Source organism: Daphnia pulicaria, chromosome 3 (genome assembly GCF_021234035.1).
Source record: "Daphnia pulicaria isolate SC F1-1A chromosome 3, SC_F0-13Bv2, whole genome shotgun sequence".
Taxonomy (NCBI): domain Eukaryota; kingdom Metazoa; phylum Arthropoda; class Branchiopoda; order Diplostraca; family Daphniidae; genus Daphnia; species Daphnia pulicaria.
In genome coordinates, this window is record NC_060915.1 from 11489782 (window position 1) to 11502190 (window position 12409).

The 12409-nt window shown below is 45.8% G+C and overlaps 1 protein-coding gene and 1 long non-coding RNA gene across 2 annotated transcripts; one reads left to right on the top strand and one right to left on the bottom strand.

Annotated features, from left to right (window-relative positions):
* The first annotated feature begins 298 nt into the window (after positions 1-298).
* Positions 299-9252, top strand: LOC124328713. The gene is made up of 5 exons (XM_046787531.1): positions 299-561; positions 1539-2186; positions 6575-7983; positions 8051-8468; positions 8566-9252. Exons 2-5 carry the CDS (start codon positions 1931-1933, stop codon positions 8856-8858), a joined length of 2376 nt encoding a protein of 791 aa, XP_046643487.1. The 5' UTR covers positions 299-561; positions 1539-1930; the 3' UTR covers positions 8859-9252.
* Positions 9253-12080: 2828 nt separating this feature from the next.
* Positions 12081-12402, bottom strand: LOC124328808. The gene is made up of 2 exons (XR_006916493.1): positions 12258-12402; positions 12081-12153 (listed from the first exon to the last, which is right to left on the bottom strand). It is a non-coding gene; the product is annotated as an uncharacterized LOC124328808 (long non-coding RNA).
* Between the last annotated feature and the right edge of the window lie 7 nt (positions 12403-12409).

Genomic DNA, 12409 nt, shown 5'->3' on the forward strand with positions numbered 1-12409 from the left:
AGCGATGCATCATCGCTAACTTTTTCTTCCAAGTTAAGACTTTTTGGTCAAAAATAATAAACCATTTGATTTGACGACGATTGGAGAGATGAAGGGAGGGTCTTATTAACAAGAAAAGAGGCTAGACAAGTTGAAAAAGAAAGAAAATGTGCATCCAACAAAAGAGTCTAGAAAAGGGCTGCTGCTGTTTAGTAGGCCGAAAAGAAATGAGTTGCCATTTCTCACCGCCAGGATGGCGCCACCATTTTTGTTTTTATTTTTCAGGTTGTGGTGGTGGCTCAAGTTTTTCAATATTATTATATCCTCCTCCTCTCTCTTCTACTTCTTCTTTTCGGTACCCAGACAGACACACAGGTACACCAGAGTCCTCGTGGTCGAAACCGTGCAGTCTGCTCTTGTATGTCGTGCAGTTAGGTCTCTCTGCTCTCACCGGTTCTTAAAAACAAAAAACCTTTTTTTAAAAGAAGAAGAAGTTGGGTTTTTATTTTAATCCCCTCTTTTATTTTTAACCCTCATCTGATTATATTCGTGACGCGTTCCATCGTCAAGGAAAAAAACCAGGTAAGCTGTTGCAGCTTTGTGTGTGTGTTTTTAGTTATATTCTTTTTATTAGTATTTTGGAAAATCCTCCCCCCAAAAGAGTCTTGGCTCCCGGTTTAACGACGAAAGGTCGAATAAGAATGAAATTTATGTTTGATTGCTGTTGTCGTGACGACTCTGAACGTATAAGACTTTTATAGAGTATTATATGAGTTGTTGTCTGTCGTGGCGGGGGTGAATAATAATTTCCAGGTTACAATAACGTGCTGCGCCCAATATGTAGGCAACCTACGTGACTAGACCCAAAGATTCAATTGACGTTTCGTCTCTGTCGTAGCAAACTTCATTTAATATACTGTCGACTTGTGTGAGAGTAACTTGGTGATGTTTTATGAGCCTTTCCCTGTGTGTGAAGCCAAGCAACGAGTACGCCCGTAATAATCGACCGAGCGTGTCGTCCCATTATTGAATGCACACAGCAGCACACACATGCTGGCTGGTGAAACGGGAAAAGCGATTTAGTTTTCATCTGCTTTTCTAATATTTAATTGCGGTGTGTGTGAGAGAAAGAAAACGTGTGACTTGGACTCCATGACGAAGAGTTGACTCTCTCTCTTAATGATGTTAACGCAGAATGGCGTGCCAAAAATTGCCAATTGAACGTTTTTCAGCCGTGAGGGAGGATCATCACGTGTTTATTTGCAGCCGACGTTTGACGTGACGTTTCAGGATCCTTGATTAAACACAACGCGAAAGTTGTGTGCGTGTGTCTCCGACACTCTTTTCCCTTGTAGCATTGAACTCTGCGTGTTTGTTTGTCTTTCTCACTCGGGTGGACCAAAAGAGCTTGTGTGTGTGCACTGCCTTGACACACGTAAAACAAACCCCTGTGCTTTCCATTTGTTTTCTTCTTTTAAAAATGCTCTCTGACAGTTGCCAGATTGTATTGAGATTTACTTTTTCCTTGTTTGTAATGCAATTTTTTCTGGTTTTTACAGAATAGCTGGTCGCCTTTCAGAAATGGATGGATGATGTGATTAAATCCATCGAGATGGCTCCGGATCTTGAGAGAAAATAACCAAAAGGATCAAGAAAGAGAAAAAGGATCCTCCCAAGAGTCAACCGACGGCACCACTATGGCTGAGCTGCTGCTGGTGGAATCAAGCGGCCACCAATCCCGATCGGAACCAGTTGAGAGAACTTTATCAGACGGACTCGAGTCCACCGGTTCCCAATAGATTCCACACACACACACAGAGCCTTGTCTATCAGTCGAAAACAATTGCCGTCTGCAAATAAGCCAGAAAGAAAGTGGACGAAAAACTATCGAGTCCCCGTGAAAAAAAAGGAACGAACGAAAAGAAGACGTCACCCATAAAAGGCAAACAAAATGACCTTACCAAAAAGAGATGGAGAACAAGAAGAGTTGAATAAAGGAGGAAAAAGTCAAGTCATTTATTGCAACAAAACAACGTACACAAGACAACACGCCCCCGTGATGATGATGTCGACGACGCATGCGTCCTCGGCCGACCCCGCAGCTGTCCCGACGACTCCTCTGGCACGACCACTGCGGACGCTCAATAATATCAACTCGGCTCCTCACGTGATCCAGCTGCATCCCAACAACTCTCCCAAACTCTCGGGTAAAGAACAAAAAGAATCCTTCATTTTTCTTCATTTCAACTTAAGTATTTTCTACCCATCTATTTTAAGTGTGTTGCCCTTTTGCTTATCTTTGAAGGTGTTGAAGGTGTTGATTTAGTTGCACCAGTGAATCTTTTTTTTTTTTAAACAAAAAAATATCTTGGCTCAGTTTGCCTGACGTCATAGGAGTCAATTACAAGTTTTGTTTTATTATAAAGAAAAGGAAGAAAAAAGATGACGGGAGGAGGGAAGAAAATTGGATTCGGGACTAGTTTTGGGGCGGTAGAAGATTTTGGGCTTCGCTGGCGTTGGGGAGGGATTTTGCGTTGGTGTTGACTGTTGTGCGGCTGCAGAGTATCGCCTTTGATATATCTTCGCCCAAGATAACCAACTCTCTGTACAACAGAGTTGAACTTGTGTTATTTTTTGGGTCCCAGCAATCTCTTTTGGCTTGCCACTGTTAACCTTTCGCCCGATAGTGTCAACGCCCGTTGGAAAATCCTCCCAGTGTGTGTGTGTGCGGATGGAAGCCCTACAGATGTAAACATGGATACGTTGTGCTGCTGCTGCTATTTTTTTCCAATTTACCTCTCTGCCAAAAAGATTATCAATCGACAAGAGTTGTGTGTGTCAGCCGAACCACCGCTGTGTGTTTTTCTATCTCTCGTTGTATTATACTGAGGCTCTTGTCAAACATCTGTAGCGGCTGAGATGGAAGATGCCGCAGAAGGACTGGGCTGGCACGGCTCTTATTGATTGATTCCAACCCGTTGTAGCAGCGCTCTCTTACCATCCGTCTGAAAGACTCACGATTTGGCGGGACTAGTAGATGTATCTACCGTGTCTAGTGTATAGTCTAAGTCTTTTGAGACGTGCGCGCATGAACCGGCCGGATATATATACACACACACGCTGATCGATGAAGACGGGTCGGGGAGTATCGGTCGGGGAGGAACAAGTCCACAAGCTGAAAAAAGTGAGATAACCTTAAACCTTTTTGAGCAAGCAGACAGAGTCGGCAGAGCTGAGCCAGACAGCCAGGGTAGCTACGTATATAGTATAAGCCGCTTTGTTCTCTTCAATTTCTTCCCTTTCTCTTTCTTTCTTTCTCCCCCCCTTGTCTCTCTCTCACAATTGAATTTTTGAGCCACGCAAAAAAGTAAAAAGGACGTGACTGCCTTTCATTCAAAAAATGCGCATTTACCCCAATCGGCGAAAATTGCCGACTGCACGCCGTCACGTCGCCCGTTGAACGTGTAGAGCCTCCAGGAGAGGAAACTAGTTTTTATTGATTTGCCATGATTTGCCTTTTGTTTCTTTTAAAACTAGACACATCTTGTTGAAAATAAAGGAACACGACGAGAGTTAGATAGGTCTGATGATGAAATGTGTGTGTTGGGCCTCTCTCTCTCTCTCACCCTAATGATGATGGCTTTTTTTCTTTTCTTCGTGTAATATTATACAAGTCAACGAGAGACTATGCCATTATTCTTCCCACTTGATTATTCCTTGAAAAATCTCCCCTGGATTTTCTTGGGTTTCGTTCGTTCGTCCTCATTATTCCGGGCGCAGCGCACAGAGAAAGTCACCCAGCAACCTGATTAGACTTGTGTGTGTGCACCGAAAGAGAAAAAAAAACTGATTTCCAGGTCGTCTCATTCTCCCGAGACTGATGTCGATCTGTTTTCGCATTTCGGTTGCCATTTCAACCGCGACTACTATTTTCCCGATCACGAAAGGCTCTCTTTTTTCATTTCATTCCAATGTAATCTTTAACCCTTTTTTCTCTGTCTCTATTTCGGCGCAAAGGATTCTAATCGATAATTAACATCCGGTCGTGAAATTTTTATTGGCGTTGTTGCCGGAACCGCAATGCCAGCTGACGTCCGCCTACACATCCTCTCCACCACCACCACCACTACGGTGTGGCCTCTAACCGTCGCAACAACCACCCAAAAATCAAACTAGAAAAAGGAGAGAGAAAGAAAGAACAAAATAAAAATAGAACACAGAGTGTGTGTGTGTGTGTGTTGGGGGAGTGGTATCGGGAGAAAAAAGGAGTCGGTGCACTATTGCGTCCCTGCATTCATCACGCTTGTTTGCCAGTAGGTTCCGCGTCGTATGCGCAGTCCCGCCGGGCAGCCAGCTACAAAAAAAACGTCGGGTGGTCGCATGGCCCAAACCACGTCACGGGGGATCCTTTAAAGAAATAAAATGAAATTTAAAAAAACTCGCATTTCTTTCCCGTTTCTGAACGAAGAAAAATGTTTTTCCGAAAAAATATGCGTTTGAAAGACGTGACACGGACACCTTTTTATTTTTTTTTATCTTTCTCCCAAAATGGAGGAATCGTTCACCATTTTATGTGTACATCCCCCCCCCCCCCCTCATAGTCGGGAGGGGGAACTTTTTCGTTTTGTTTCAGAAACTTTTGAAACTTTTTTGTATTTTTTGTGGACCCGTCGACTTGATGGATGCGAGGATCTCTCAAACATGTACAATTCGATATAGAAAATAGTCCCGCGAGAGCGACCCTCTCCCGACCGACCAACATTTTTCTTTCTTTTTTTCCCCGTTTGAATCGATTGGTGGTGTGTGGTGGTGGTGGGGGTAGAAAATAGAAATATGCGCCAGAAGAAGAAGCTCACACATAGACGCTATGTATATTAGTTATTTTTTTTTTTTTTTCTCTTTCCCAAACCACAGAAGAAACTTCACGCTACATTATTCACGCTTCACTTGTTTTTGAAAAGGTTTTTTCTTTTCTTTTTTAATTTGGGTATTTTCTTCTTTGGTTCGCCTCATTTTCTTTTCTCTCTCTCGTGGGTTTTCTAGTGGTAGGCGGACGTGTGTACGGGGGTAGGTAGATCGATTGACCCTTTTCTCGTTATCTCTCTTTTTCCTTATTTTTCATCCATCCACCGCACACACGGAAGAAAAGCAACACCCCTACGTCTTCCATCACCCGCCTATCGCCCCAGCGATATCATTCCAGCCGATACCAGTCTAGAGAGAAAAAAAAATAACCCCAGACGACTTGTCTTTTCTTTTTTAAAAATTGAATTGTCATTTTTTTTTATTTCTTTCACTAGAGATAAGCTTTTATTATTATTTTTTAAAAGAGGATTTTGAAAAAGAAGAAGAAAAAAGTTTAGAGGATACGATTAGCGTCAAATTTGTACACACACGATGTTGAAAGGCTTCAGAACGGAAGCTTTTTCACATCATCCCGTCTACTACCGTCTACTACCGTTTCTTGTTTTCTCTCTCTCTCTCTGCCAGTTTGTGAATTTCCCGTTAGCGCACGTTCCATTGACGATTTGTGTGCGCAGTTGGTTTAAAAAAAATATATTTTCTGAGTTAGAAAGAAGGAAAAAAAGAAGTAGATCGGGCCATAACAAATAGAGGCATTCATTTGGCGCAGGGGCGCATAACTTATCGTGTGGCCTTTGCATGTCGTAACATAAATTTTCGTGATCATTGCAGGTGAGCGCTGCCTTCTAACCGGGAAACAGGAAAGGGGAAAAATACAAAAAGAGAGCGCCGGAATATGTTGCAGCAGCAGTGCCGGTGTGGTTGAGGTGGAAAAAGTCAGGAGAAGAAGTTAAGAAGAAGAAAGAAAATGAGACAATGGCACCTATTAGTTTCACGTCGGCGGCCCGTAGAAATGAAACCGAGGGAAATAAGAAATATGATTTTGTGTTTTTTTCAAATGACGAAACGAGTTTTTCTTATCAGAATTTTGCGGGTTTCTCGAGGGGAGGTGAAACACCTCGGCTGTGTTTGTTCACCCACTTGGACTATTTTCAAGTCCGGAAGGAAGCGGAAAAGAAATGGATGGCAAGGAGAAGACCAAGGACAGGACCGAGTGTGTGTGGGTTTTGATGTAGTTAGTGCTCGTTCTCTTGTCAGCGTGGGACACACCTGTCAAAACGGAAGCGGGGCATCGACACACCGTTCGTTCGTTCGCTCCTCAGCTGACATTGAGGTTTCTGGGCGGAGTAGAGATGATTCCACACAAGGGGGAGGTTTGGCTGCTCCGCTGCCATCGGGGGGTTTCTGAAGCTGGTCAAAATAAAAACAAAACACAAAAAGTGCCGGAATTTTTTGGTTTTTTTCCCCGGGTAAAGATTTAGCCTCTTTTGGTTGTTATTGCTGTTGTTGTGGGGCTGCTGTTGTTATGGTAAAAAAACTCGGTGAGACTTTTTTCGCCCTGGATTGAACGCGGTTTCCGATTTCTCTCGGCTGGCTGTCGGCTAACGTTTCTTGGCGACGATCCAACCCAAAATGGTGCCACCTATCGGCTGTTTCTACAACTAAATTTTTTAAATGCAATTTAAAAAATAATAATAATAATGTTTGCATTTACTTTTGGTCACGCATCCAGGAAAACGGAAAACGGCCGTGGAATTGCTGGAAGAGTCGAAAGCCTTTTACGTCAAAACGGAGCGGATACTGGATCGAAAACAGGAGCTGCCGCACTACAGTCCGGGCGACCGGCTGCTATTGCTGCAGCACCACCCCAACCGCTCGCCCATGCTGAGCTTGCCGTCGGCCCGCATCCGTGAGCACCATCACGTGTTTCCGGCCGTGACGGCGGCCATGACGACACTTCTTCCGCACCATCAGTTCCACCTCCAGCAGCAGCAGCAGCAGGAAAACACCACCACGGCCGCCAACAGCGAGCCCATTGGGGTCTACGGAAATGGAAGCGGCTCCGGCGGCACCCGAACGCGCGAGGGCTACTACACGACGCCGCCGGTCGAGAAACGACGCCTGTCCATCCGCAAAGACAATCCACTGCCACTGAATGTGACAGCCGTCAAACGCTTTCTCAGCCGGCCCGGATCGACGGAGGAGAACCTCCAAGTCCGCAAGCTGGTGCCTTCGAAAAGCACTTGCCGCCTGATTGGCTTTTTCGAATCGTCGGCCGGCAAAACGGGGACATTGACGTCGTCTTCCAGCGGAGGAGGCGGAAGCAGCGGAGGCCTCAGCCCCAACGGAGGAGCCAGCAACAAGAAAATGAGGACGCGCATCACTTTCTCCGAAGTGTTGCCGTGCATTTGTCAGAGCAATCAGCCGCCCGAGTTGCCGCACCGCATGAACAAAAACAATCCATCACCTCCTCCGCCCATTCCGCCCAAAAGTCCGGCGCTCAACGCCAAACTTCGGCTGCTAAGTCAAGAGCAAAGTCTTCACCAAATCACGCCGGCCGCCGCTGGCGGACGCGTCAACTCTTTTTCGGTCGCTTCCGGATCGAAACCGCCGCCGCGCCAGCCGCACCAGCCGCCATCGTTGACTCTGCCGCCGCAATCCGCCGTTGTCGCCGTTATGAAGTCGCAGGCGGCCACTTTTCGGCGCATTCAGAGCGAGGAAGCGCCGACCAGTCTGATGATCCTGCCCGTCTCGGAAGCGGTTCAAACGCAGCGCAATCTGCTCCTCCGCAATCCCATCTTGCACAAATCGCTTCCGGATTTGAACTCGCCCAAGAACGCCAAGCGCGGACGAGGTGGAGGAGTGCGCGGTGGCAAAATCCGTTCGGCTTCCACCGACCTGGAAAGTTGCAGCGACGGCGAATCCGGCGGAAGTAGCCGGATGAGTCGCAGCAGCAGCGTTCACTTGGATTCGGGATCCAACAGCTCTGATGAGTCTTCCAATGAAAGCGAAACTCCGTTCAGTCGGCCAGACGCTGGCGGCCGAGGAAGTGTCGGGGCCAGCCGGAGCGAACGGGCCACCACCTCCGACTACGCCAGTCGTTCGCCCAGTTTCAAATACGAAACTACCAGTCTTGTCCAGGTATCATTACTTAAATTTTAATATTTTGGTAAGTCCTGTATAATTAACTCTTCCTGGTCCATCACAGACTAGTCAAACCTGGACTCTGCCTCCGCCCTGGCAGGACGATAGCGGAGTGGATCCATCGGCGGCCGAGAGCTCCACCGTCGAACTGCCGGCCCCCGATCAAGTGAGGCGCAAAGCGATTCTGCGCTCCAAATCGGATGTCGGCCCATCTCGTTTCGCCCCTGACCTGCTTCCGGCCGTTCCGCCGGAATTCACCGGTGACGTTCCGCTGGACTTGGACCAATTTTTCGACACCATCGGCCAGCACGGGAAATTGTCGTCTGTGGAAGTGATGATCGACAATTCCGGCCGATCGTCGCCCGTCTATTTCTCGAGCGTCAGTTCGGTCGACTCTTATTGCAAGCGACGCCACGTGGACAATTTGTACGAGAGTAGCGACTCGGAAGACATGGCCGCCACTCTCCAGCGACGCTTGTTAGGTAACTTTTTTTTTTTAACCCGTTGATTGACCCCCCCTCATCGTTAAAACCCTTTTTTTTCCATCTGACCCTTTCTCTTCTTATTGTGTGTGTTTAGGGAGTCAACCGGGAATGGGCGAGCCGTCGATCGTGGAACGCAACGCTCGAATCATCAAATGGCTCATCAAGTGTCGCAACGTGCCGGTCGTCAGCCAGGCCTCGTTTCCTTCTTCCGGTTCGACCGGTCAGCTGTCCAAATTGGCTGGTGCTGTGGCTGCTGCCGCTCATCCTCATCCTCCGCCGCTGTTATCCATGCTGCCGCCACCTCGCAGCAGTAGCGCTCACATGCCCGGCAAGCCGGTCGTCGCCGCACCACAACCAGCCTATTACGGACAGAGCACACGATTGTAGTCGCGACTTAGCTGCTCCTGCTCTTGTTGTTGTTGTTGTTCTACCAGGTGGTGGCAATGGTGGCGGTGGTCATTTGTTTCTTATTTTTTGAAGGTTTTTCACGTTGACATTCGAAAACAAGAAAAAAGGAGCGACGGACGCCTCTGGTTGGATCGAAAGTGTCGCGCTATTTCCCTTTTATCCACCCCCGCAACGTTGTCTCCTTCTCTCTCTCTCGTAATCGATCTGTATATTTCCCCCCCGTTTGGTGTTTTTGTCTCCTTTTTCTGTCGGTGGAAACTAGTCGTTGACATGGCAACTCCAGCCCCCCTCCCCCCTAAAGTGCATCACACACACACACACACACATCCCTTTACTACTACCCCCCGAAGTCTGGTGTCCTTCAACGTGTAATGACCCTTCCAAAAAGTCTCCATCTCTTGGCCCAATTCCCATTTCCCATCTACTTTGTAAAATGCTGTGTGTGTGTTGTGTGTGTTTGCGTTTCAGTCATCCAGTCAAAGACTATGCAAATTATGGCAAATGTCGTCTCATCTCCTTACCCCAAAATTGGACCCCCAGTTTTTGTTTTTTATTATTTTTCAAAAACTCTTGACATGTGAAAAACATATTATAATCTCGATTATCTCTACTATATATATATGCTGTTGTGTGTGTGTGTATGCATGTATGTGCTGTTGTACATAAAAATACTTCAATAACGAAAAAATCGAGCTTTCTGACTTATACTACCCCCAAACCAAAAAAGTCGAAACTTTGATAAAAATGTGTGGGCCTTACAAACATAATAATTGCTCTCTTTCTTTTAACCAATTTTCAACCCTGTTGTTTTCGGTTTCTTTTCAAAATCTTTTTTTAAAAAAAGTCGGTGATAATCTTCTCTCATACGTGTGTCTCTCCGGAATATAGCTCGGCGGGCGATTCAAATTGGGCCTCATCATTTTCATATTAAAAGAGAACACGCGGTTATTTTTTTATGACCAATGATGATGATGATGATGATTACATTATATCGGGGCTTTTCTTATTTCACGACTAATGCTCGCGGCGATCATTTAAATAAGCGCTGTAATAATGTGCCGGGCTGCCGCTGAGACGACGACTATTACCCAGCACCCGAGCGTATAGCGTTGACAAAGAGAATCACGACGAAAAACATTAGGGGTATGTGAAACATAGCAAGGAGCTCTATATCTAAGCACTACATTGCCGGAATTTATATACTGCACTAAAAATCTGATATCCATTGTTTTTATTTCAGCAGGGACCCCCTCGCTTGTCATCCCGGCAACAAACAACCAATACCTATCCGGCCAGCAGCAGCAGACACGCCAAAAGTATACAAAGAATTATTATTATTATATTTCTATTCGGGGGAGTCGCGAGCCGGTCGTCATGGTGATCTAATTTGACACGGGAAAATACACACACACAAACATCACGCGGCGGGATATATAGAAGGAAAGAAACATTGATTCGGGAATATACCCGTGAGCGGATGGCCGGCCTTGGTTTTATCTTTCCGCCATGTACGCCAACTGGTAGTGTGTAATACACATAATATACTACGTACTGTGTGAATGGATGGATGGATGGATGGATGGATGCAACTCTTGCGCTATATACGGGTGGATGATGATGGACAAATTTCATGATATACCAACTCCGTGAATTGTGTATACCTTATTCTTCTCTGGCTGCAACTTTTTTGTTTTGTTGACGTTTCTGCGCATCGTTGGCCCGTCATGTAATACACCACAGGGCCGTCTCTTCTCGTTTGGCTGGGCGGCCACATTGGCCCGAAAAACCAGGAGACCCTTATTACCTAACGTTGGCCTAAAACACGACGACTATAGCGCGGAAGAAAATTTGCTGCACGGAAAAACTAGACACGGCCGGAAGTTTTCCCCCAAATCGCTCCAGCCGAACTTCCGCATATATCCGCGCATCGATTGAAAGCTTTCCCCGTATATGTTTGTACAACTTTTCGTCGATACTATTGCAACCGTATTTCCAATTGGGAGTATATAATATCTGATTATTATATGGCAGAGCTATAGAAAATATGGATTTAACATTTTGATTGCTGCTTGACATTCAACCCAATGAATCATCAAATTGGTACGAGCCCCGAAACGGTCCCCTCGTGTCGCTTTTAGACCATGTCGAACGAGGATATCAAAGCCGATTATCCAATCCGTACAATAACAGCCACCACACGAGATCAAAATGCACTGTCCCCCGACCCGTTTTAATACGAAAATTTCGCATTCATTCATATCCCCCCAACAGGAAAAGTTTTCGGCACGACTCTACTAATCATAAGGCGACACGTGAAACTGTCGTATATTCATTTTAAAATGGAAAACGGCCATGAAATGTTTTTCACCAAAAAAACCGATTGCCCGTCGTGCGATAGCGGTTTGACACGCAGATCAGTCCCGCGCTGTCCCGATCCTTACAAAAATAAAACCCGCTCGAGTGTCAAGTGACATCCTATATACGTACCAACCAACCAACCAACCAAAAGTGTCGAAGTAAATGTAAAAATGCCACGTACAAAATGTTAGACACTGTCTTTTTTCGACAGGAGAAAAACATTCCCCCGATGGACCCTGTTATTATTACATTCAGCCTTTTTGGGATCACATCTTCACGATTGGTTTTTTGATTGATCACCTGTATAGCCGTCCATCGGGATTCCTTCCATTTTCTTTCAACCCCCAAAAACTTTGTCAGCTCCTTTGTTGTTTTGGTAAAGAAAAAAGAAACTTTAGAGATTCCTCTGTAAAAATGCTAATAACACACAGAGGAAAGGTAGGAAAAAATAAGAATGCTGTGCGGAGAGAGAGGGGAGCCTCAGGTGTATACGTGTGTGTGTGCTATAGTCTGTTTCTTTGCCCTGGGGAAAATCTACCTGGATAAAAATTCCCCCCCCCCCCCTTTTGCTTGCCCCTCCTTCATCATCCCACCACTCTCTCTTTTTTTTTTTACCTTTTTCCATGCCAACCCCCCCCCCCCCCCACTCCAACGTTCCGCGCACACTCCAAAGAGGTGGGTGGTTGGGAGAAATAATATACACAGAGCCCAAGAACAAGTCTCCTCAGTCTGGCATTCCTCCTAGTCGAAAACGGAGGCTTTCTATTTTCTTCTTGCTCCTTGTTTTATTTTTGTGTGTGATTTTTTGAGTTTTTCCACGTTTTCGACTTTTGAGTTTGTTAGACTCGTTCAGCAGCAAAAGTGCTCTTATGGAATAGTTGACACCAGCCCATTCAAGACAGGATGTGACATTTGTCTCAGGTAAAAATCAATTCACAACTGTCAAAATAGACACTGTGGAAAAATAAGTTTTAGAGTCCTATATCTAATCAGGGTCTTTTTCGGTCGACGTGGGCTGACCTCAGGTACGTCAGAAGAAGAAGAAGGTTAAAAGCAGGAGAGAAAAGTTTCATATTTTTTTGGCGTTTGGGAGAGAAAGAAATATTCTACACTCCGCCTAGCCTTTTTGAAGCTGACCTCGTGGCGCCATCAGCTTCTCTTCTCCACCGTTA